The following is a 26953-nucleotide window of genomic DNA, read 5'->3' as shown; positions in this document are numbered from 1 at the left end:
CCATTGTGCCAGTGCGTTTGAAAGTGCCGAAATGGATAACGTGGATAGTGCCAGATATAGGTAAGTTAAAACTAAATGTGGATGGTGGATCTTGTGGTAATCCAGGGATGTCAGGTGGTGGAGGTGTTATTCGGGATTCACATGAGAGAGTTTTGGCTGGATTTGCTCATTTTTATGGCCAAGTGACGAACATAATTGCAGAGTGTCGTGCATTACTCGATGGATTATGGCTGTGTCATGCTCTTGGGTTGAGGGACTTCTTGGTAGAGTCTGACTCTACGGTAGTGGTTGGATGGATGGTTACGGGGAATTGTAAATATTGGTATTTATGGAATTTTTGGGAGGAAGTAAAGATGTTGATCAGGTTGCTCCAGCCTCGAATTCGACACAATTTCAGAGAAGCAAATATAGTTGCGGATTTTTTGGCTAAGGGGCAAAAGGAAGGATAGAAGATTTTATGGGGGAAAACCTGGATAAATTAGGGTTTAGTTCGCTTAGAGAAATTGGGGATTCCTTATATTCGTTCTTGATGTAATTTTTTCTATGGTTGTTCCTCCGCCGCAGTGAGGGTTTTTATAATAAGAGACTGTGACCTCAAATTTTTTTTTTTTTTAAAAAAAAAAACTCTACCAATTTGATGTTAACAATGCTTTCCTTAATGGAGAGCTAAATGAAGAAATATACATAAAAAGGCCACCTGGATACACCAAAGGACAACCTGGCCAGGTCTGCAAGCTACACAAAAGTCTCTATGGGCTTAAACAGGCCTTATGACAATGGCATGATAAATTCTCTACTTCCTTGGTTCAATTTGGTTTCACTCAATCCAAGGTTGATTACAACCTCTTTACTCTCATTACTGTTACCAATTTTACTACATTACTTGTTTATGTCGATGACATAGTGGCTGTTCAAGGATCTTTCCATCTCTCACCCACAAGCTGCTGAACTTTTTTGTAACAACCAAGCTGCTTTACATATAGCAGCCAATTCAGTTTTCAAGAGAAGAAAAAACACATTGAAGTAGATTGTTATCTTGTTCGAGACAAAATTCAAGAAGGAAGCATCAAGACTGCTCATGTTCTCACAACTTCACAACTTGCAAACATTTTCACTAAGTCCCTACCTTCTTATGTTCTTTACTCACACCTCTCGAAGATGGGAATAGAAAACATCTATTCTCCATCTTGTGGGGGGTATTAGGGCATCATGGCATTAGTCCTTCCATTAGTCCAGATCATGTGGATGCAGCTGCTCATGACAGTACCAAAGATCCTGATATGCAGACACACTCTCCATCGAGTGAATCTGCCCCTTGTAATAATCCTTCAGTCAATTTACTAAATGGTCCCTCTTATAGATGAGTTGTGATGTATTTTTATGTAAATTTAGCGGTAGTTATTTGTGTCTGTACAGAATAGAGGCAGTACAAATATTCCTTAGTTTGTTAGTAGTGTCTATCCATTTTAGTATAAAGCAATGGCACTGTGTAAATGAAATGATACGTACAATGAATCAGAAGATTTTTGTGCATTCCTTTTATTCTCTGTTCTCAATCTTGTTTTCTTGTTCTTCTTGCAATTCTTACACTTGTTCCCTCTTGATGCATAGATTTGTGGGTTGTCTTTTATTTGGGTTTGTATTATGGGGGGTGGTTGAGGTATATTGTATCTTTTTGTTATATGGATTGTGGGTTCAATGAGTAGAGGTTTTATTTTCTGCTGTCTTATTATTTTATCTTTTAAACCCAGTGCTACTATGTATTCGGTTGTCATGGGTTTTGGACTTTGAGGTGAAAGTCAAATCTTGGGATTAATTTTGGATTCGGTGGGTAAGGTTTGAAAAGGGAGTGAAAGTGATGGGTTTTGGTGGGAGAGGGTTAGTGCAGGGATTGACTGTGGGGAAACAGCAGGAGCTCCTTTTGGTGGAAAAGACAATGTCTCAACCGTTATTAGGGTAGATATATAGATTATGTTGTAGAACTGTAAAGATGTTATTACATGTAATCCTGAAAGCTTTACAAGAGTGAAAACCCTTCCATAATTCTGTGTAAGCTACAATGGTATGACTGATTGTGTGAGACAAAGTAAATGCTTTCTAACATGGATCTCATATTTATATTATTTCATCTTACTGTGATGGTCCCTATTTGCCACATTTGACATATTTAGAATGTGAGAAATAATACATCGTACAAGGTTGGAGGAGCTTAAGAATTTCTTTATCCACACTCATTTCCTTTGGACTGTGTCTCTAGACTAAATGGATTTAACCTACATGAATTTTTAGTATCCTTTTCACCTTCTGGATAGGTGTGTCTCTTGTATACTTCTTGTGCATTTGGGTTGCACATATTGATGAAGATTTATTGCTTCTCAAAAAAAGGATCCTGCATTTTACTATAAAATAGAGCTAAGGAGTACTTTGGTTTGGACATAAAGTCAGATTGTGCTTTCTTAACTATTGCAGAATGTTTTTATTTGTTTATGATAAGTTAAACCATTGCAGAATCTTTTAAAGAGAAAATGCCAATGAATGACATAATAAATTATTTTGAGTTAGTTTTTGTTCTAATTTAATCAAGCTTTTGATATCTTGCTCTTCCTGTTTTTGATATAATGCTTATAAACATGTCAGTTGCTCTTGCTATTTCAAATATAGTGCCCTTTTTACTCTTTGTTGTTTGTGAGTCTGAAAGTGTCCTTTTCATGGTTTTTTGGAGTACCTCTCAGGTGAATATGGACAAGGGTTGTGAGCTTGTGATGGCAATGGCTGAGATTTGACATGAGCTTCCCCAACTATAGTTCTCCTGTACCTATCCCAACCTGGTGAGTAATAAGAGTACTAGGTAATTTATGCTCTATTGATGCTTGTGTTTTTCAAGTTGTCTAACATCATAGATTATACTTAATAATAAATAGAGAATGGCCTGTAATATTAATGGATGACTTTGGGTTCAACACTTGACAACATACGTACGTGCAGAGATATATGCTTATTATATTCAGATTGCACGACTAGACATGATGACCTTGAATTTGAGATGTATGAATTTGAGATTGCACGACTAGACATGAAATAATTAAAGGAGTGCATGAATTGAGATGTATGTTTTCATGTGACAAACAGGGGATGTAGCTTTGCCTAGAGGGAAATTTGAGAAAGGAGACGCAGATGACACAGATGACGCAGATGAAGGTTCTCAATACACATGTATCAGCTGTGGAGGAATGCATTGATTGCATGAAGCAGACACATTATCATGTATTGGCTCTCTGTAATCCACTTTTGATATGTAATTTTCATTTATTGTAATTTTGTGCTTTGTAATATAATGTATAAATACTAAATATATAATGTATTATGTAGTGAATTACATTATGTGTTGCATGAATTTTACATGATAAATATTGAATTTCTGGTTTTGATTCTTTTCGTCTCATATGCTGGTTTTGATTATCATTCAGCTTAGTCATACCTACTGAACTGGAACTATTTGCAGAAGTTATCCAACGTCTCCCAAAAGGATTTTCATACCATTCAGCACAAGTCATCCATGTCATTCAGCTGGCAGGTTTGGGGCACAGGACAAAACACAAAATCCTCATCTCATCATTATGCTTTTTTCAAATCTCCATACAAAATATAATAAATAATTCAACTTTTTCAAATCCCAATACATATTTTTCAAATCTCAAAACAATAATAATATTAAAACATAATATTTTAAACTTCAAAACAAAATACAAAATTTTCATCTCACAACCTGCCCAGCTGTGTAATGCCAATACCTTTGTGTTGCATGTAATGAACACATTTCTTAATCAATTTCTACTATTATCTACAACTTTTTTTTTCTTCAACTGAGTAAACGTGCCTTGCACGTTGACACTACAAGAGATTGAGCTTTTTGGGACGAATCATTTTGTCCCAAAAAATTCAAATTTCGTCCCAAAAAGTTTTTGAAGATGAAAACATTTGTCTCTATTTTGTTTCGAAAAGATTGTCGCAAAAAGTTTTTAGAGACGAAACCTTTTGATTTTTGTCTCAAAAAATTATTTTTAGAGACGAAATTAGACGGAACCATTCGAATCCGTTCGAACGGATTTTTTTTAGGCCAAAATTTTTTTCGTCCCTAATGATCTTTCGAATGCCAATATGTCCGTTTGAATGGATTTTTTAGGGATGAAAAAAATTTCATCCCTAATAGTTGTTCGAACGCCAATAGGTCTAACGCATTTTTTTGGACAAATTTTTTCGTCCATAATAGTCATTTGAATGCCAACAATTACATTCAAACAGATTTTTTGTGACAACAATATTAGAAATAAGTCAACAATTTTCTTATAATATATCATTTTTTTTTTTTTTTGCATTTACAACCTCAATAATATGAACTATTATTAACCGAAGTTAAATACTCAGAAAACATAGCCAAATAACTAGAGGAACATGCATAATTAAATCAGAAAACTACATTATGTTTCTAGCAAAGAAACAGATGGTGAGCCATTTCTTGGGCTAAATCCGTCACGGGTTCGTGAGAGGGGTGGTGCATGCGACAGTGGAGGGGCTTTATTGTAGGGGACTTGTGGCGCGATGCATGATGGTGAGCTGTGAGAGAGAGCGTGCGAGGGAGAGAGGGGGCTGTGAGATCTGGGGGAGGAGATCTTGCCAGCGAGGAGGAACTGATGACGCCGTTGGCGACGAGCGGCGGCTGTGGTCTAGGATGCGGCGGTGACATGGAGAAGCTGCGAGAGAGAGCTTGCAAGGGAGAGAGAGGGGGCTATGTCGGGATTTGGGGGAGCAGATCTGACTGACAAGGAGGAGCTGATGATGCCATTGGCGATGATCAGTGGCTGTGGTTTGGGATGTGGCGATGACATGGGGGAGCCGAGAGGGAAATTGTAGAGGAAGGGGGTGCGGCTGGAGGGAGAGGAGAGAGAGGGAAGAAGGAAAAATGAGGGATCTAGGGTTTCCTCTTGGGTATTTAATCTAGGCTCTTCATCATCTAGATTCTTAACCTAGATTCAACGGTAGAGATTAAACACTTTAAAATAACTAACTAATATCATAAAACTAATTTTAAAGAAACTTTAAATTCTAAACAATTTTTTTTTTGTTTTTTTAGAAACAACAATAATAGAAACAACATTAAAATATGTATGAGAGTTGTAAAGAAGAACTTCCTGGCTAAGTATGAAATGCTTGGGGTGAAAAATATTCATGCGAAATCATGCTGAGTGTTGTCATTTTCATCCAATTGTCGTAAAACTTGGAACCCGACAAGTGTCGTAAATTTCAGAGTCAATGCCATAAATCACGAAGTCTCGGGTTTTGATTCATGCTGTGAAACGCAAGCCGACAATTGCTTTAGAGCTTCGAGCTTCGCCCCTAGTCTCGCCTGGATTAGATTTTGCAGAGCCTTGAATGCTCTGGGTCTCTATAAAAGACTATTTTCACCCATCGAAATACACATCAATTTCTTTGCATTTCTCCACAATTTCTCACAATCTCTCAAATAGTTGAGCAGAATTCTTCTAGTAATGTTCCTGATTTAAATTTGGAACCACTTATGCGTCAACCACTCATCTTTAATCCTGAGGCCATCAACTCCATAATAGGGGCAAAGTTGCATTTTTGTAACATGAGTGATGCTGAGGTTGTTGCAGCATCGAGAATGCTCGACGCTCAATATGTTGGCGCTATTACCACCATGTCTCGTAAGTTACTTTCACGGGTTAGTGAGGTTGATCAGTTTAAGAATCAAATAATAGAGTTGCAACAAAGAGTTGCAAATAAAAGGAGAGAGAATAAAATATAAAAGCATGAAAATAGGGAGTTGAGGAAATATGTGGACCGGTATACCCAAGACATGCAACCACGCATAGAGGAGCTGGAATGAGAGGGGATACAATTACAAAGTGAATAACAACGATTAATAGTAGAGGTTCATTGTTCATGAGAAACATAGGGACAATCTGCAGTTAATCTCGTTGTTGTAGCTAAATAAAATATGTACTCAGAATATCATGTAATCTAATAGCTTGTCTTGTCCTCATTTCCATCCCTATAAATTTAGTCACGTGTTTCATTTCATTTGCATCAACTCTTTTTTGTTCTTTGAAGTTCATTTGCATTCTCGTTCTCTATGTTTTTTCTTTAATAGCTTAGCAATCTTCTTCCAGCAACCCTTTTTTTTTTCACCATATGTGGCATTCTGCATCTCGGCTACCAATTATTTTCGCGTCCACCATAGGTGCCGGGATGCAGTAGGAAAATGATTTAACTAACAAGTCAGATGATGATGTCATTTATGAACTGGTGAGTCTCAATACTCGATACTCATCAGCCATTGTTGTATTTTCCCAGCCATTGCAGTCTAGAACTCATGAAGTTGAAAAACTCAACGAGAAGATTTATGAAATTCATCGACTTGTTCATAAATCTAACAAAAAAATTGGAGACTTAAAGCAGGAGAATAAGGATTTAAAATCCTTACTTGCCTCTTCATTTCGACTTCCTACTCCTTTAAATATGGATAACATGTCGATTTATGAAGAGTAAAAGCGCTTGAAAAGTGAGGCTAAAAGTCTCAAATTTTTGTAAGTCGTTTGAGATGATGAAATAAAAATATTTTCATGCAAGCTTTATTTTATTTTATTTTTTGTTTTTGTTTTTTTTACAGGCTAAGACATGCATAAGATCAACTCAAGCAGCAAAGGAAATAGAAACATAAAAAAAATTAATCGTTCGAATGGAAACTATCTTTGTTCGAACGGAGTTTATGAATTAAAAAAAATGGCGCATTCCACTTCCCGGATAATATTTTGTTTGACGCATTTCACTTCCCGGGCGACGCATTTCACTTCCAGGGCAATATTTGGCGCATTAGAACCAGATAGTTCGAACGTGATCGTAATTGTTCGAACATATTTCTTACCATTTGAACAGATTTTTTGCATTCAAACTAATATAACAATATGTTCTAATGAAGTACACACCGTTTGAACGGTATAACCAACCATTTGAACGTACATCATTTTTTGGGAGGACTACTTTTGTCTCTAAATTTTATTGTTTGAATGATAAATTATTGTTCGAACGGTGGGACTATTTTTGGGACGAAATTTTGATTTTGTCCCTAAAAGTGACTTTTAGAAATGAAAAAAATTTTGTCTCAAAAATTTTTTGTCTCTAAAAGTTAAATTTGTTGTAGTGTGAGCTACTACTAGTGTGCATGCGTGTGCATATATATATAAGATAAGAGTAATGCAATTTTAATATCTTACACCATACGTGCTCGCGAATGATGTGACATATATGGTTTGATTAGTAAGATAAATTTTAAAATTTGAATTTTATAAATTTAATTTTGTTATGTAATTAATGTGAATGATGCGTTTTATATACCGACTTGAAAAATAAAATAACTTTATATAAAATGGATCGTCGACTAAGAGCATCCATATTGGCTTAGCCAAATGGGAAAATTAGCTAAAATTTACATAATTGATGTAAAAAATACCTCACATTAAATTGGTCAAATCTAAAATAAGATGGACTTCTGCTACATTGATTGGCCAAAGATAGAGAACTACAATTGATTCATCAAATATTAAAATACTAATTTCTCACTCCGAGCAAACATTAAAATATTAGTTTTTCATTCCAAGCAAAAATACTATTTAGTTTGTAATTAAGAAATTTAGATAAAATTTTAGAGAGTTTAATCAAATATTTTTTGTTATTAGCATTAAATTATTTTTGAAAATATGATTTTTTTAATATTAATTTAATTAGAATATAATGATTATTAATATGAAATTGGTAGAATTATAAAATGTGATACAAGTAAATTAAATACAAAATTATTAACTTAATAATATTTTATTATTATATAGAGAGTAAATGATTAATTCAACGTGGGAATTAAATTTAAATAAAATAGAGAAATATAAAAAAATATGTTATTAGTTAAATTTTAAAGATAGTTTTAACCAAATCAATAAAGATGCTATAAAGAGAAGGACCAGTTGAGTGAGAGCTTCAAGGACGAAGCCAAGTTAAGAATAGAAGTCATTGAATTAGTTGAATAAACTAAATACCATAAAACTTATTAAAGGTGTTGCATAAGATTAGGAAACGATCGATTGACAGTTTCAACAAGTTTGGACGTACGGTTTAGATTCAAGACGCATGCAGTATAAATAGCTGGGTAAACCAAAGGATCTTTTCATCGATCATTGTTTCAAACACATTTAGATCAGACAAAGAAAGCTGAGAAGCGATAGACAGATAGATAAAAGATCAAGATGGCTGTGAATTTAAAGCTCGCGTTGATGTCCTTGGTGTTTCTGGTGGCATTTAATGCCATTAACCATGCCCAAGCCGCAGTTTTTGATGTGACGACACATGGAGCAAAGCCTGGTGCAGATATGACCGCGGTATATACACATATAATATATATATATATATATATATATATATATATTTATATGATGCAATATGCATGCAGTACCTGCAATTCCATTTAAGATTATGCTCATTTTGTTGATCAGCATAAATGTTTAAATGCTATACTCTATCATAAATATTGATCTTCATCAGTAGTACCACTTATGATCTAAAAAGAAGAATTAAGGCTTAATTTACTCTTTTTTCCGTTTTCGGTTTCTGTAATCATCAGGCTTTGACCGGTGCTTGGAAAGAAGCATGCGCAGCAGCTGGTAAAAACCAAGTTGTGGTTCCAAAAGGGACATTCCATTTAGGTCCAGTGAGTTTAGAAGGACCTTGCAAGGGCCCTATTGAATTCCAGAATCAGGGCACCATCCAGGCTCCAGCAGACCCCAGTAAATTCCAGGATTTCTGGATCCAATTCCTTCATGTTGATGGGTTCACTCTGTCTGGGGCTGGAACTTTCGATGGGCAAGGACAAACTGCTTGGAAATCAAATATCTGTGCCAATAACCTCAACTCATGCGGAGTACTTGCCGCTGTAAGAATTGATCGGCATGCAATAGATTTTCCACCACTCGACACTAATCACTTATTATTATTTATTAATATGTGGTTCTTAATGTTTCAAAAATGAACGTATGCAGAATTTGAAGTTCAGCTTCGTCACAAATGCAGTAGTCACGGGCATAACATCACTAAACAGCAAATATTTCCACATAATCTTGTTGGGCTGCAAAGGCATGCGGATGGAAAAACTAACCATCACTGCACCTGCAGACAGCGCCAACACCGATGGAATCCACATTGGACGTTCATCTGGGATTACAATTACCGATATTAAGATTGGAACTGGTGATGATTGTATCTCTCTTGGTGATGGAAGCCAAGACATTACTATCACAAAAGTAACATGCGGACCTGGCCATGGTATCAGCGTTGGAAGCCTTGGAAGATACAAGGACGAGGAACCTGTGAGTGGAATCACAGTCACCGGTTGCACCATTACCAATGCCCAAAATGGCGTGAGGATCAAGACATGGCCTGCTAGCCCTAGTGCTGGTTCTGCAAGCGGTATGCATTTCGAGGATATTACCATGATTAATGTGGATAATCCTATCCTCATAGATCAGGGATACTGCCCACACGGTCAGTGCAAAGCTCAGGTAAGAATATCGCGTGGAATTTTATGTTATCAGCTTCAATCGACTTCATTGTGCAAGTAAAAACTAAAGTTTTTTTTTTTTTTTTCCTTGGGTCTATCTTCCTGGTTCTAGGTTCCCTCTACGATCAAGATCAGCGACGTTAGCTTCAAGAACATTCGAGGCAGTACTAACAATGTAGAGGCTATCAAGCTAGCCTGTAGCAAGAGCGTACCATGCGAGAAAGTGAATCTTCAGGACATCGACCTTAAATTCACAGGGTCTGGAGAGGCTAAAACAATATGTGAGAATGTCAAACCCACAATTTCTGGCACTCAGAACCCTCCGGGTTGCACGGGGGCAGCTGCAGCAGCGGCGCCAGCATGAGCGGGGGCAACAGAACCAGCTTAAACAGAATGCTTCTCAAAACTAAACGAGTAATATTAATATTCCTCGATCGAGCTTAAATAAAATTAACGTAGCAGTCAAATCTACGTAGTAAACTTTTGTCCTGTGGTGGTGAAAACACCTTATACCCCGATCCTCATGATCATGTTCATGCATCCCTTTAAAGCAATGCATGCAGTCGGCAACTATCAGAAATAAGATTGAGAAGAGTTTCCATCAATGATAATATGATAAGGTTACTACCTTTTTATTATTTATTTACTATTTTTTATATTTTTATATTTTTTAATTTTATTTAATAATTAAGAAAATAACTATTAATAAAATTTTTAATTTTTTCTTAATGATTAAGAATATTAAAAAATACTTAAAAGAAAGTGATAAAAAAAATAAAAAATCTCAAATATAATATAAGTAGTAAATTAAATGTGTAGTAACTCTTTCACTACCCTTCGTGTAATCTATTCCACAATACTTTGCCATTGGTTGTATCCCGTTGGCTTTTGTCAATAATAATAAAAATAAGAAGAAGAAATATTCTAAATATTTATTTAGATATTTGAGAATTTTGTTTAATAGTATTAATTGCTGATTGTTGCATGCAGTCTATCATTGTGAATATTCTAAGGAGTGATGTTACTTATCATTCCTTGATATGATATTAAATAATTAAAAATTATTTATTATATTTGACTTGTGAACCTATCATCTAGAAGTAGTGGAGAAAGTAATACGGTCATGATTACAAAAAAGGGCTTTGAGGTATCAAAAAATGACTATTTATTAAAAAGTGGTGGAGGAAGTAATACCATGGTTACAAAAAAGGACTTTGAAGTATCAAAATCAATGTTTTGAATATCGTACCAGGGACCGTTTCAGTCGAGGTATTGAAACGAGATATTTCGGCATCGGTACCGTTTCAGAATAGTCTATATATGAATATAAATTATATATATAAATATAAATAAACTATATTCCAAAATAATAGTCTATGTATGAATAAATTATATATATATATATAAATTATAAATAGTCTAATTTAAATTGGCGAGTCAAAAAATGAGCATGGTGTTTGAGGAAAAGAAAAAAAGAAAAGAAAAAATTAAAGGCTGAAATATAGGTCGATATGGGCCGAAACGGCCGAAATTCTGATCGGTACGAAATTATGCCCTTATCTATACCAGTTACGCCACATAAATAAAATATTTGGACCATACCAGCCGTTACGGTACAAAATTCAAAACCTTGATCAAAATTCCAAACCAATTAGTCTAACTTGGCTAACTAGCTAAACAATTCCGCTACAAATTAATTAAGTACCCGGCCAATATATCTAGCTAGCACACTTGTACGTTGGAATGAAATGTTATAATAATAATATTGCCATGGCGATAGGCAATATAAATGAACCATTCAATTCAATAAGCCAATTATTAGAAATAATATAAATGACAGCAGACAACATGGTAGCCAACCTCCGGCCAGTTTGTTAGCCTAGCTTTCTGTCAATTGAGAATGAAGCATTAATGTCATAGTCAATTGGGAGGTTAATTATCAAAATTAATATATATAGCAGCTAGCTAGCTTCCAGCCAAAATCTGAAATTTTTTGAGGAATCAAAGGATCAATCCACAAGACCCTAATTTGCTAGACGTTGAAAGACTACTAGGCGAAATGTTGTTCTTTATTTTATATATATATATATATATATATATATATATATATATATATATATATAATAGACTTAAGACTAATAAATTGGTGATCTATCTCTACTACTCATCCTTTCTAAAATTGGACAAAACAAGCTGGAGGACCGTCTTGAATGGCCGGTGCTAACGTCGTATTTCGCACACCTTTAGATCAAGTTTCGAAAACTCAGATCTTTGAAAATGTGCCTGCAAAACTTGGAGAATAGTAAAACTAGAAGAGTGCGGCCTTGGGGCCTGAGAACTTCTAATGCCAAAGTCAGTAAATGTTCTTAGAAGTTTATTAATAAGTAAAGAAGTCTAGGGATAAGAGAGACGTATTCTCATACCTGGGATCTGCTATTTATACTATAAGTCTGGGGGGACAGATCGTGCATGCCCCCATGAAGTCTATGTCCTTCGTATTTTTCCCTACCTCAAAGTCTTTTAATGCGGCGTGGTTCTCTAACGTCCTTCTCCCAAACTGTCTTCTTAATGGTCCATTGATGTCTTTCATATTAGTAGATCAAGGGTTTCCCACATATTATGTCTGCTATGTGGGTAGGCACTTGAGGGCTGGACACTACTAGAGGAGCCTTCACATCGACGAGTCTCATCCCCCGCAGCACCATCTCTCCTGCAGACTGCGTCTAGAGGACTTTTTCTGTGGGCCGGGTTGAAGACTATTTGCCCTGGGTTGGGCCTTTGGTCTCAATTCCCTTTCATTCATAAGCTTCCTGGGCTTAGTGTCGAGGAAGGTGGAATCCCCTTATAGTTACCCCGCTAATTCTCACTAGACGAGTACGATGGAAATTTTATCACTATTCGAACCTGCCTAGCCATTGAAGTCGGGATCCCTTTGTTGATGTGTGCATAGCTTCGGAGTATGGGGAGGCTCCCATTGTTTGATAATCTTGGCAACGTTTCCCCATCATTTTTTTTGGCTCACCTTTTGATGATTTTGGTACGCCTTTTTAAGTTCATTAATGTGAGAGTGTCAGGCAGCTCTTTGTGTTCACGTTGCTTTGTAGATTACACTCCCAAAATTCGAAGCGGCACATAATTCTCCCTTCTGCCATGGGGTGTGGGAGATTAACCGTCGCCTTCCTCCTATATAAAGTTGGAGTGGGGTGTGGTTTCTTCTTATTACGCTGCAACCTTCTTGTTATTGTTTCCCATTTTTTTTTCTTTCCTCTGCTCTCCCTCCTTTACGATCTTCACTATCTCATACATTGGTGGTGATGTCCTCCGAAAAATCTACTCAACCCAATGTTTCCGGTGGAAGTTCTACTAATGCTAGGTCATTGTTCGGAGTTAGTGGTTTGAGTTCAAGTGCCACAACGTCAATGTTGGCTTCCCTGGCCCTTACTTACCAGTTACCAGAGTCAGTGTTTTTTGAGGTTCCTGGTTCCAACGAGGGTACCTTCGATGCAGAGGGTCATCCCACATGGGTGACCCTATTTCCTTCTATGTTTTTGTGCGGCTTGAGGCTGCCTTTCCCTCGCCCTATTCTAGACCTTCTGGGTCTGGCTCCCTCCCAACTGCATCTAAATGCCTAGAGACTTTTGATATGCTGCAACATGATCTGGCGGCGTGCTCTATTGGAATCGTACAAGGATGATGCAGATCTTACCTGCCGTGAGTTCCTTCTTACCCACAAGGTGTTACGACAAAATGGGAATGTTTGCAGTTTTAGGGCAACACACACCCTAGTTACCCTGGGGTCGAGATACTGCAAGGTGAAAGATTTGCCTCCCAAGTTCTTCATGTCCAGTTGGGGATGGGAGTTCTAAGTAGGCCAAGTGGATCATTGCGAGTTCCCAATACTGATGAACTGGGGGAAGGTCTCGAAGGACAACACTGTGCATTCGTCTGCTACTTCTTATGAAATGTGGCATATTGCAGTTGTCCGAGAATGGGTGCAGAATAACCCCGAACGTGTCCTCTCTGAAGTTCTTTTTTCCAAGGAGAGCTTAAGAGGTTCCTTGCCTCCCCCTCCATCACCATCCTTCTGATGATAAGCCGATCGTGGTCCGACCTCAGGTTATTCTTCTTTGAAAGCGCTCCTCGGACCTTTCCCCATTGGATTAGAGGAAGAAACCTCGTCAGGAGGGTGCCTGGGTCAACAACAGGCCCTCTTCTAGAGCTTTGAATCCTCCTTTATCGGAGTCGGCTATCATGGAGGCTCGCCGCCCTGCTGTCGTGGAGACTCTGACAAAGGTGCCGACGAGTGGACCGGTCGGTGATCCTTTCGTGACATCATTACCAGCTGCCACCGCTGAGGTGTCCATGGACGAGTTTACGATGGATGTCCTACTCCAGAATCTCTTTGTGACCACTATTCTTGAACGAATTGATGAGTAGCAGCGTTCTTCTTCATGGATTTCCCCTCTTCTTCGTCTTGCTCTGCTGTTGATAGTCACTCCCTAGGGGATGAGGCCGCTAACGAGGGGGCTGCAGCTACTACTTCCAGCAACTGTGTAGAGATAGGGGGTTGTAGACCCGCTCGTCTAGACCGAGCATCCAGAGGGGGGTGATTCCCCTCTAGATGTTATAGTCGAATAGGGTCCGTATGAAGAACTGGCCCCCTAGGCTGAGCACCCAACGAAGGATGATCCCCTTCTGAATGTTGTAATCAGCCTCGGTTCGGAGGGTTCGCGCAAAGGTCAAACGGCTCCTCTTGAAGTGCTTGGAATTGCCTAAAGCTAAAGGTTCTGTAGAAGTCCTCCCTCCTTTGGCCTAGTTGGCAATGGAAGGAAGTCATGAGGAGGCCATCAGTCAGGTCGTCAAGTGCTTGTCTAGCTTTTGTCCTGTGGTGGTGAAAACACCTTATACCCCGATCCTCATGATCATGTCCATGCATCCCTTTAAAGTAATGCATGCAGTCGGCAACTGTCAGAAATAAGATTCAGTAAAGTCTCCGTCCATGATAATGATAAGGTTACTACTTTTTTGTTACTCATTTATTATTTTTTTTATATTTATATTTTTAAATTTTTAAATTTATTTAATAATTAAGAAAGTAACTATTAATAAAATTTTTAATTTTTTCTTAATAATTAAAAATATTAAAAAAATACTTAAAAGAAAATATTAAAAAAATAAAAAATCTCAAATATAATATAAGTAGTAAATTAAATGTGTAGTAACTCTATCAATACTCTTCATGTAATCTATTCCACAATACTTTGCCATCGGTTGTATCCCATTGGCCTTTGTCAATAATAATAATAATAATAATAAGAAATATTCTAAATATTTATTCAAATGTTTGAGAATTTTGTTTAATGGTATTAGTTGCTGATTGTTGCATGCAGTCTATCATTGTGAATATTCTGAGGAGTAATGCTTGGAGTAATGCTACTCATCATCTCTTGATGTGACATTAAATAATTAGAGACTAACTATTATATTTCACTTGTGAATCTATTATCTAAAAATAGTGGAGGAAGTAATACGACCATGGTTACAAAAAAGGGCTTTGAAGTATCAAAATCAATGTTTTGAATATCGTACCCTTGACCATTTCAGTCGAGACATTGAAACGAGATATTTCGGTATCGGTACCGTTTCAGAATAGTCTACATATGAATATAAATTATATATATAAATATAGATAAACTATATTCCAAAATAATAGTCTATATATGATTAAATTATATATATATAGATTATAAATAATTTAATTTAAATTGACGGGTCAAAAAATGAGCGTGGTGTTTGAGGAAATGAAAAAAAAGAGAAAAAAGTAAAGGCCAAAATATAGGCCGGTACGGGTCGAAACGGTTGAAATTCTGATTAGTACGAAATTATGCCTTTATTTGTACTGTTACGCCACATAAATAAAATATTTCAAGCATACCGGCCAGTACGGTACAAAATTCAAAGCCTTGATCAAAATTCCAAACCAATTAGTCGAACTTAGCAAGCTAGGTAAACAATTCCGCTACAAATTAATTAAATGCCCGGCCAATATCTCTAGCTAGTACACTTGTACGTTGGAATGAAATGTTATAATAATAATATTGCCATGGCGATAAGCAATATAAATGAAACCATTCAACTCAATAAGCCAATTATTAGAAATAATATAAATGACAGCAGACAACAGTAGCCAACCTCCGGCCAGTTTGTTAGCCTAGCTTTCTGTCAATTGAGAATGAAGCATTAATGTCATAGTCAATTGGGAGGTTAATTATCAAAATTAATATATATATATGTGATGAATCTGAGGAGCAACAGGGGCTACCATTTCTGAGGCTGTGGGTGATTCAGAAGATTCCTCTTCTTTATCAGCTTCATTATGAATAGGCTGGTCTTTAGAGGAACCAGCACCCTGTGCTGAGTAAAAAACAGAAGTAACTTGAGAGGACGTAGAGAGTCCTTTCAGTTTTAAAGCAGGATTAACAGGTTGGGTAGTTTTAACAGAATCTTCCAGGAATTGTTTGAGATTTTGGTCTCTTTTTACTGGAATTTCTGACCCTTCAAAAGAAGAACTAGATCCAGCATAAGAATTTCTTCTTAGCCCTAGAGATCTATTCTGATCAAAACTAATTTTAATGGTTCCATCCAAATACTGTTGAATGTTAGTTGGATAACTATCAACAGGGTTTCGAGGGATAGCGATTGGAGGAACTTCATCTTCCAAGATCCATTCTTTGGGAAGAGTTATATCTTTCCAAAAAATCATTCTTGGGGTTGAAACTTCCGCATCTGGGGTGGAACTCTGGATCAGTAGAGTTTTTCCCTGGATGGGTTTTGCAATTGCTCTAGGATTTAAATTCGTTTTTAAAAGACGATAATAAATCCTGTAAATCAAAGTGAGAGGTTTACTCCCTTCAAGCATATCATAACCAGAGGTCAAAATATTTAAAGTTAAACATTTTGAAATATGATTATCATCAATAGCAAGAGTTAAATCAGGATAACAATTAAAATGGACTGGTCCGTTCGTTAAAGACGATTGGATCATTCCGAGAATACTTGTTTCAAAATGATTGAATCTGGCATCCCTTAGACAGAAAAGAACGGATGCATCAATGCCTCTCCTTGTTAAAGGTTTGGCAGCAATTTGGACAGATCCAATATGTATATATCTAAATCCTTCCTGGAAAAACTTAGTCATCTGTTCTTTTGGGAACATGTAACATTTTTCTTGGGATTTAGAAATAGCATAAGTTTGTTCAACAGTACGCACGCAGTTTCTTGTGTGCAAAGTTCTTTCAAACCAGTTGGTCCGATAGAGCTTATTAACATCTAGATTTGGAATCTTCCATGATCCCAAAGTAGAAGACTCAACTGCTTCAAAAGCATAGTCTTCCTCATTAACAATGTCAGGCGGCATAGCCGACCTGGAACTAATTGTTGAATTGGATCTATTTATCCAACTCATTTTGTCCTAGGACAACACCGACCGTCGCATCTCAGGGGTCTGCGAACTTACCACTCTCGGCCCTCGGGTTTGCACCTATATCTGCCCTAAACGCCAACCTCAGCTTAACACGGGACTTACCAGGTACCTCACCTACTTGTCGAAAGATGATCCTGAACCAACCAAAGTAGAAACTCCGGGTGGGGGTTGTCAGAAAATAAAATACGTTCAACAAAGAAGAAGCAATTCACAACAATTAGATACCAGATTGGCTCTGATACCAAGACAGCGAGAAGAGGAAAGGGCGGAGCCTGACTGAAGAAGAAGAGAAGGAAGGGAATGGAGGAGACAGAGTAAATTGCACAATAATTAAATTATGCAAGCATAAAATAAACAGGCGGTTAAACCGACCATATGCATGTATGAGTATGCAAAGATAATTGTAATAAACATATAAGCTTTATTAAAATTAACAAGCTTAAAGTAATTACAGGCACAAGGTAGTGCAGATTTGCACTTACAGAAATCAGGGTAAATAAGGAGAGTCAAGAACAGGGTAGAGAGGGTCAGATGTTTTCTCTCAATTGAGTTCAGGTATGAGCTCTGCCTTAGCTTAGAACGAGGTTCTCCTTTTATAGAATAAGGAGTTCATGTTTACAATCATTAAAGTTAAACAGTAATTCAATCCGTGAGTGAACAGTAGGGGAACTGTTTAAACACGGGGCTCAAGGTGTCATCATTGTGTCTTCTAGCTGTCCTTGTAGGCGGCTATTCTGGCGCAAGACGACAAATTAGGATTCGGTCGACTCTGTATCTTCCAGCTGTCTCTGTGGGCGGCTGCTTTAGACTAAGAGTGTCAATCAACTCAAAGAAGACTATGGTCGGTCTTCTTTGAACTCAAGTAGTAGTCAATCATCTTCCAGCTTTGGAATGCCTTCTGAATCATGACCGAAAATATTGCTGTATGAAGCCTCAGAGGAGGCTTCCGAATTTTCTTCAGAATTATCACTCGTAGACTTAGACAGTTGTTGTTCCAACAATTTTATCAAATCTTTTTTACCAAGTTTGCGGAGGATATTATCTTTGGCAGACTTGGAAGATTTCTTCGAGGATGAGCTGGTGGCTTTTCCTCTAGATGAAAGAGTTGGTGAATCAGGGGCCTGAATTATCAAAGGATATTCAGGTATTGCTGAACCAGGTTTGATTGCAGGGAATTCCTTCTTGTCTTCTAAATCAGGAGCGACTTGAGGGAAATCCTTAATCATCTGGCTGATCACTTTTTCAGTATATCCGTACCTATCCCACCATTTTGTGAAATAATCTCGGTCCATTATATTAGCATTTTTCTCATAAGTCCATTTGAAGATCCATGGTAGTTTATAGGTCTTACAGAAATGGAGCTCATAAGGAAACATCTGTGAATGCCGGTTCAATTTTGTACCAGCAACTTGTTGATAAAATGTAAAAGCTCTGGCGAGCTGCTCAGGGAGATTCTGGGAAATTAAGCCAAATTGGTCCCACCATTGGAGAAACCAATAAGGGAAAGTTCCTTTGAATCTTGTATCAAAATTAATGAACCATGAATGGCTCATATCAGGTACCTGAAAGAACATAAAACGTCTCCAGGCAGTTATGTAATTAAAATAATTATAACTCAGTGTAGATTCTGGGAGTCTTTTAAGAGTAGATGGGTTGGTACCCCATTCTTCTTCTGTGGTTACTCGGAGAATATAAGCACTGTGATAAATCAGTTTGGTGGAATCATTCTTATCATAAATGGGTTTTATGACAAGAGAGTTGGTGAGAATTAAGATACTGGAATAATACTGGAGATTTTTGGAGGAATCTTCAGGTATCCAGTGGAAATTAGGTGGGAAATATGAAGAGGCTATTTTATACGGATCTGTAGAATTAGAACGGCTAGGTTCTATATGGAACAGATGGGTAACGGATGGCTTCTTCATATACATAGATTTTCCTTTTGGGAGGAAAAACTGGGGAGTAATCAAAGAAGGTCCTTTTGATGCAATTGCTTTCGCATAGGGATCAAAAGGGGTAGAAACCGTAGACGCGAAGGTCGACGGTTGCGCAATTTTACCAAGAGGTGTGAACCTGTTGGCAATATCCAGTGCTGTTGAGGGAGCACTGGGCACAATGGAGGATCCAGACTCATTCTTGATGAGTTTTATACTGGGTATTGGAGGTGGGGGATTCACTCTCTGTTTCTCTTTTCCTTTCTTTTTGCTAACGCTCATGGTTGGGTGTCTGCAAGAATTCTCTGGTAAGAAAATCAGGGATAGAATTATCAGTGCCTTTGATATATTCAATGTCAAAATCAAAAACACTTAATATGCCTTGCCATTGTGCAAAAATATGTTTTGATGCAATGTTTTGAACATCTTGGTCTAAAACCAATTTAGCACTCATGCAATCAATGCGAAGTAAAAACTTCTTGTTTAACAAATCAGATTGAAATTTAGAAATACATAGTACTATAGATAATATTTCTTGTTTAATAGTACTATATTTTTCTTGTGCAGGATTCCAGGTTCCAGAATGGAATCGAACAATTTGTTCAGAAGAACCTGGTGAAACAGATTGTTTCAGAATGCCACCATAACCAAGTTTTGAGGCATCTGTCTCAACTATTTTGAATGAATCAGAAGTGGGGATACCAAGGCACGACAGAGTTTTGACATGTGCTTTGATTTTCCTCACTATTTTAGTATGGATTTCTGTCCAAGGAGGAGGATTGGAAAGAAGTCTTTTGAACAAAGGACGACATTGTTTCCTCATATCCTTGTAGAAATCAGCAACATAGTTAAGAGATCCTAGAAATCTCTGTAACTGGTTTTTGTCAAGAATGACATCAGGGAATTTGTTGGCAAAATCAATGGCTCTTTGGATGGGCCTGATTTTTCCTTCAGAAATATCATAACCAAGGAATTTGATCTTGGTTTGAAACAGTTTGATCTTTCTCGCAGAAACGACAAGACCATTGAGTCTAATGATGTCTAGAAATGAATTTAAGTGTTTCCAATGTTCATCAATAGATTTTGAAAAAACAAGAACATCATCTATGTAGACGATGGTAAAAGCAGTGAACGAATTGAAAATGTCGTTCATGATATGTTGGAACTCACTAGGGGCATTTTTGAGTCCGAATGGCATCACATTCCATTCGTAATGACCAAAGGGAGTAACAAAGGCTGTCTTATACCTATCTGACTCGGCTATCTGGATTTGTCAGAATCCGGATTTGAGGTCAAATTTGGAAAAGACTACAGCATCACTTAACCTATGAATTAAGTCATTTTTGTTGGGAATAGGGTACCTAATCCACTGTAAGACTTTGTTTAAAGGTTTGTAATTAATGACTAGACGAGGGGTACCTTTTTCTAGTTCGGCCTTTTTTCGAACATAAAAAGCTGGGCAAGACCAAGGGGACTTACTCTCTCTAATTATGCCTTTATCCTTTAAATCAATAATCTCCTTTTTGCAAAATTCTAAAGTCTGATTATTCATTTGAATTGATCTGGCTTTAGTGGAGATTGTGCGTTCATCAAAATTTTTGATATAGGGTAGAGAAACGATGTGTTTCTTCCTATGCCAAAAAGCATTTGGTAAATCAGAACAAACATAAAAAACAAGACGTTTGTTAAAATCATCAATTTTTGAAATCAAAATGGGCGAAGATAAATGTTCAGAAATCTTTTTGTATCTTATTTCCTGTTGAAGGAAATTCAGATGTTTTTGTTTTGTAAAAAGTAAAGATTTCAAACCTTTATCTTGATCAATCTCTTGACGAGGTGCAAATTTGAATTTGACTTTTTGACCAAAAGGGTCGGTAGTAATACCATTTTTTTCAATCAAAAAAGGATATAAAGCAGAAATAAAGGGAATGCCTAAAATCACTTTGTCAGACATGTTTTTGACTAAAACAGAAGGGATGTTAAAGCAAACATTATTTTGGCAAACATGAGCGTTATTTAGCTCATAAGTAATTTTCATCTGAGATCCATTTGCAGAAAATAATCTCTTAGAAGATTTTTCAAAATACTTGCTAGGAATGAGTCCTTCCTGAATACAATTCAGGTCTGATCCGGAATCAATCATAGCAACAACAGAAAATTGAAAATCATGGGCAACCACAATGGTAACCCTTGAAAACCATTTCGGAGGAATGATATGATGGATTAAACAAATCTGGTTATCAGCAGCTAACTCATGTTGGCTAGAACCAGAGTCGTTCGTTTGCTCATTATCATAAGGGATGTCCTGATCAAGTTGTTTATCAATTTTGAACTCTAAAAATTCTTGTTTTAAAATTTCATTTTCAGACTTAAGGTTGTTAACCTCGGATCTGAGTTCAACGATTTCTTTTTTAACAAGATTTATTTCGTGTTGCAAATCATTAGTAGAAATTTCCTTGGGTTTTTCCTTTTGAAATCTTTCCAAGGTTTCTTGAAAACTAATCCTGTGTTTTGAGGGTTCTGGTTCTTGACGACCCAGAAGCTTCTTTAGCTTAAGAAGATATTTTTCTTTGAGCTCAGGATTTGTAATTTGAGAAATCAAGGTTAGCAATAAATTCTCCTGTTCTTCAGACTTGGTCAGAGTATGAATTGTCTTCCCTTTAGTCTGACAACAAGTATCATTACAATTGCAACCTAGCTTAGGACCAGTAGAATCTGGAAATTCAGTTTCTGAGTGATATTCTGAATCACTTGAACTGAACTCGAGGATATCAGATGATGAAGACGAAGCTATTTCTAGGAGTTGAAATAGTTCTTCTTTATCATTGTTATCAATATTCAACTAATTAAGCTTCTTTTTAAATTTTTTATCTTTTTTGGCTTTCTGGGGACATTTATTAGCAAAATGCCCTGGATTGCCACATATATAACATTTTCCTTGAGGAGAATCTTTAGATTTCTTTTTCTTAGAAAATGGCTTAGAAAATGGTTTTTTATAAGTTTTCTTGTAAAATTCATCATGGGGTTTTCTCCTGATACCACCATGAGGTTTAAAAAACTTGTGTCTCCTTTTAGAGGGAGCTATAGCAGGAAGTCCAAATTGTTCACAAAATGTTCCCATCTCGTATTTGGCTTTCTTGCTATTTCTCATCTGCTCTCGGAGCATCCTTTGATCATTACACATACTAATACCAAGTTTCTTTATTACAGCACATATATCACCATAGGTGTATGTATCATAATTAAGAGACCCAGCAACAGTAAGTTCATCCTTCACTTTATAGGTAAACAAGCGAGGTAAACCATCAATAAATTTCTCCTTCCAATAAGGCTTCTGGCTATCATCACGAAGCATTACTTTGGAAATAAAAACATCTTGGTACTATCTATAATCAGACATCTGATGACATCTAAGATTATTTAATTGGTCGCTGATACGACTGGTTATATCAGATGGTGTGCCAATAAAATGCTTTAAAATTGTATAAATCAAAGTATTAACTCCATCAGATTGAGCAGATCCAATGGTTTCATCAAAAATAGGGAACCCTTCATCATTACGCTTGACAGCGTTCTGAATGGTTTCCTTGGCATCTCTGGTCAGGTGTTTATCCCACCAGTTTCTTAAAACACCGGAAAAACCTTGTGTTAAAATTTTAACAATATCAGGCTGTCTGATATTATTATTCACATAAGCATTTGCTACAAGGGACATTTTACTCATGGTATTCATGATCTCTTGTTCTGAGAAACCATCAATATTCCACTCATAAACCTTGTCAGCAGAGTAAGAAGATTGGCTTTGAAAAACTTTTTCTTCAAACTGTAAATCAGGAGGAGTAGGCCTGGAATACCAATTCTTCGTCAGACTCATTGGTTTGGGTCCTTTTGAAGAAAATGTGGCGATTTCAGGTTTTAAAACAATATCTTGAAAATTATTTTCAAGTAAATCAAGATCCTTTTCTTCAGAGGAGTGATCGTTAGAAGACTCGTCTGTAGTTTCAACTAGAACTTCTTCTTCTATTTCTTTGTTAGACAAAGCACTAGTAGAAGGCTGTTTTTTTTTCAGATCATTAAGCATTTGATCAATCTTATCTAAAGTCTGTGCCTGAGGATTTTTAAAATCAATTTTGGCTCGACTTTCAGGTAAGATAATCAAAGGTTTTTCAATTATTTTCTTTGGTTGATCTGTATTAAGAACCAAAGGAATAGGATCAGGTTTTTCAACTTTCTCTTCAATCCGATCTAACTATTGTCCGATCGTATGAAGAGCAAGATTCACAAAGTTATTTTGAGAAATAACCTTTTTTGTTTCTTTGAGAATCTTGTCCTTCTTAGGATCTCTGGAAACAGTTTCCGAGATTTTGAAAGGTGAAGCAGATATCTCAACTCCCTTGTGGGTGATGAGGACAGTCTCCAAAGGTGGATGGCTTGACTGAACTACCATCTTACCTTCTTCCTGGACAAAATTAGTTTTAACAACGTTTAAAGTGTTGTTTGAAACATAAATATTTTCAACAAAATCAAAGAAAAGAATATGCTGTTGTTGCTTATTCATTTCTTCTTTCCATTTCCGTTTAACACGCTGCTTTTCTTTTTCAGAATACTTTGCATGGTAGGCTTTTCGCCTAGCACTATTTTTTGAAAGTTTGTATTCTTCAAAAAGATAAACAAGATCAAACGCAAATGGCTTATTCAACATAGTTAGACTGTGATGAATCTGAGGAGCAACAGGGGCTACCATTTCTGAGGCTGTGGGTGATTCATAAGATTCCTCTTCTTTATCAGCTTCATTATGAATAGGCTGGTCTTTAGATATATAGCAGCTAGCTTGCTTCCAGCCAAATTGATCCCTAATTTGCTAGTCGTTGAAAGACTACTAGGCGAAATGTTGTTCTTTATTATATATATATTATATATTATATATATATATATATAAAATAGACTTAAGACTAATGAATTGGTGATCTATCTCCACTACTCATCCTTTCTAAAATTGGACAAAACAAGCTGGAGGGCCGCCTTGAATGGCCGGTGTTAATGTTGTATTTCGCATACCTTTAAGTCAAGTTTCGATAACTCATGTATTTGGAGATGTGCCTGCAAAAGATGAAGAATAGTGAAATTAGAAGAGTGTGGCCTTAGAGCCTGGGAACCTTGGATGCAAAAGTTAGTAGAAGAATATTTACTACGTAAAAGAGTCTAGAGATAAGAGAGACGTATTCTTGTACCTAGGATATGCTATTTATACTATAACCTTGGGGGATAGATCGTTCTTGCCCCCATGAAGTCTGCGTCCTTCGTACTGTTCCTTGTGTCAGAATCCTTTAATGTGGTGTAACTCTGCAATGACATCATTAATGTGGCGTGTAGCCCAGGTAATGGAGCCATTAATGTGGTATGGTTCCCAACCTCCTTTTCCCAGATTGTCTTCTTATTGGTCTGTTGATGTCTTTCATTTTAGTAGATCAAGGGTTCCCTGCATTTTACGCCTGCTATGCGATCAGGCACTTGAGGGCAAGACACTACTCGAGAAGCCTTCAGATAGACAAGTCTCATCCCCTGCAGCACCATCCCTCCTGCAGGCTATGTCTAGTTGACTTTTTCTATGGGCTGGGTTGAAGACTATTTACCCTGGGCTGGGCCTTTGATCTTAATCCCCTTTCATTCACAAGCTTCCTGGGCTTAGTTTTGGGGGGGAGGAGGGGGGGGGGGGAGAATCCCCTTATAGTTACCTTGCTTATTCTCACCGAACGAGTACAGTGGGAATTTTATCACTATTCAAACCTGCCTTGCCATTGAAGCTAGGATCCCTTTATTGATGTGTGCATAGCTTCGAAGTTCAGGGAGCCTCCCATCGTTTGATAATCTTGGCAACATTTCCTCATCATTCTTGATTGGCTTGCCTTTTGATGATTTTGATGACGTCTTTTTAAGTTCATTAATGTGAGGGTATCAGGCAGCTCTTTGTGTTCACGTTGCTTCATAGATTACACTCCAAATATTCGAAGCGGCACATAATTCTCCCTTCTGCCATGGGGTGTGGGAGATTAACCATCGCCTTCTTCCTATATAAAGTTGGAGTGGGGTGTGGTTTCCTTTCATTACGCTGCAACCTTTTTGTTATTTCAGTTTCCCAATTTTTTTTTTCTTTCCTCTGCTCTCTCTCCTGTACAATCTTCACTATCTCATACACTAGTGGTAATGTCCTCCGAAAAATCTACTCAACCCAATGTTTCCGGTGGGAGTTCTAGTGATGCTAGGTCGTTGTTTGGGGTTAGTGGTTGGAGTTCAAGTGCCACGAAGTCAATGCTGGCTTCCCTGGCCCTTACTTACCAGGTATCGGAGTTAGTGTTTTTTCGAGGTTCCTAGTCCCAACGAGGGTGCCGTCGATGCAAGGGTCATTCCACACTTGTGATCCTATTTCCTTCTGTGTTTTCGTGTGGCCTGAGGATGCTTTTCCCTCGCCCTATTCTCGACCTTCTAGACCAATTGGGTTTGGCCCCCTCCCAATTGCATTTGAATGCTTGGAGACTTTTGATATGCTACAACATCATCTGGCGGTGTGCTCTATTGGTATCATACCCGGATGATGAGGATCTTACCGGCCTTGAGTTCCTTCTTACCCACAAGGTGCTACAACAAAAAGGGAATGTCTACAGTTTCAGGGCAACACATGCCCTAGTCACTTTGGAGTCGAGATACCGCAAGGTGAAAGATTGGTCTCCCAAGTTCTTCGTGTCTAACTGGGGATGGGAGTTCTAGGTAGGCCAAGTGAATCGTGCGAGTTCCCAATACGGATGAACTGGGAGAGGGTCTCGAAGGACAAGGCTGTGTGTCCATTAGCTACTTCTCATGAAACGCGGCGTATTGCGGTTGTCCAAGAATGGGTGCAGAATAACCCTAAAAGCGTCTTCTTCGAAGTCTTTCTTTTTGAGGAGAGCTTAAGAGCTTCTCTGCCTTCCCTCAGTCACCTTCCTTTTGATGATAAGGTGACCGTGGCTCATCCTTAGGTTATTCTTCCTCAGAAGCGCTCCTCGGACCTCTCCCCATCGTGTAAGGGGAAGAAATCTCACCTGGAAGGTGCTTAGGTTGACAACAGGCCCTCTTCTGGAGCTTTGAATCCTCCTCTATGGGAGTCGGCTATCCTAGAGGCTAGCCGTCCTACTGTCGTGGCGACTCTGACGAAGGTGCCGATGAGTGGGCCGGTCGGTGATCCTCCCATGACGTCATTATCGATTGTCATCGCTGAGGTGTCCTTGTATGAGGTTGAGATGAACGTCCTTATGCAGAATCTCTTTACGATCGCTATTCCTGAGCAATTCGACAAGTAGTAGCATTCTTCTTCATGGATCTGCCCCCTTCTTCGTCTTGCTCTGCCATTGGTAGTCACTCCCTAGAGGATGAGGCCGCTAATGAGGGGGCGGCGGCTACTACTTCCAGTAACCTTGTAGAGATAGGGGATTGCGCGGGAGGCAAATCCCTTTTGGATGTTATAGCCTGCAAGGGTTCGAGGACTCTGATTGCCGACCCGCTCGTCCAGACCGAGCATCCAGAGAATGGTGATTCCCTTCTAGATGTTATAGTTGGCGAGGGTTCGTACAAAAAACCAGCCCCCCAGGCTGAGCACCCAACGAAGGATGATCCCTTCTGAATGTTGTAATCGGCCCCGGTTCGGAGGGTTCGCGCAAAGGTCAAATGGCTCCTCCTGAAGTGGCCATGGAATTGCCTGAAGCTGAAGGCTCTATAGAAGTCCTCCCTCCTTTGTCCCAGCTGGCAAAGGAAGGGAATCGTGAGGAGGCCATCAGTTATGTCGTCAAGTGCTTGTTTGGCTTCTTCCATGAGGTTTGGCCGTTTCTTTCCTGTTTTTTCCTTCTTGCTTTTGAGTCTCTCCTTATTGATTGTTGTATGTCG

The 26953-nt window shown here is 37.8% G+C and overlaps 1 protein-coding gene across 1 annotated transcript; it reads left to right on the top strand.

The window, feature by feature from the left end:
* The first annotated feature begins 8315 nt into the window (after positions 1-8315).
* LOC121249531 (exopolygalacturonase-like) lies at positions 8316-10067 on the top strand. The gene is made up of 4 exons (XM_041148233.1): positions 8316-8447; positions 8690-8998; positions 9105-9623; positions 9735-10067. The coding sequence occupies exons 1-4, from the start codon at positions 8316-8318 to the stop codon at positions 9984-9986; spliced, it is 1212 nt and encodes a 403-aa protein (XP_041004167.1). The 3' UTR covers positions 9987-10067.
* The last annotated feature ends 16886 nt before the right edge of the window (positions 10068-26953 follow it).

Source organism: Juglans microcarpa x Juglans regia, chromosome 2D (assembly GCF_004785595.1).
Source record: "Juglans microcarpa x Juglans regia isolate MS1-56 chromosome 2D, Jm3101_v1.0, whole genome shotgun sequence".
In the NCBI taxonomy this organism is placed as follows: Eukaryota; Viridiplantae; Streptophyta; class Magnoliopsida; order Fagales; family Juglandaceae; genus Juglans; species Juglans microcarpa x Juglans regia.
This window is presented reverse-complemented; position numbering and strand designations above follow the sequence as displayed.

Bases quoted from the DNA above. Each gene is read 5' to 3' on its own strand.
- LOC121249531 (XM_041148233.1), top strand. From the start codon at position 8,316: ATGGCTGTGAATTTAAAGCTCGCGTTGATGTCCTTGGTGTTTCTGGTG. The intron at 8,999-9,104 runs GTAAGAATTGAT...GAACGTATGCAG, and splicing joins CATGCGGAGTACTTGCCGCT to AATTTGAAGTTCAGCTTCGT. The intron at 9,624-9,734 runs GTAAGAATATCG...TCCTGGTTCTAG, and splicing joins ACGGTCAGTGCAAAGCTCAG to GTTCCCTCTACGATCAAGAT.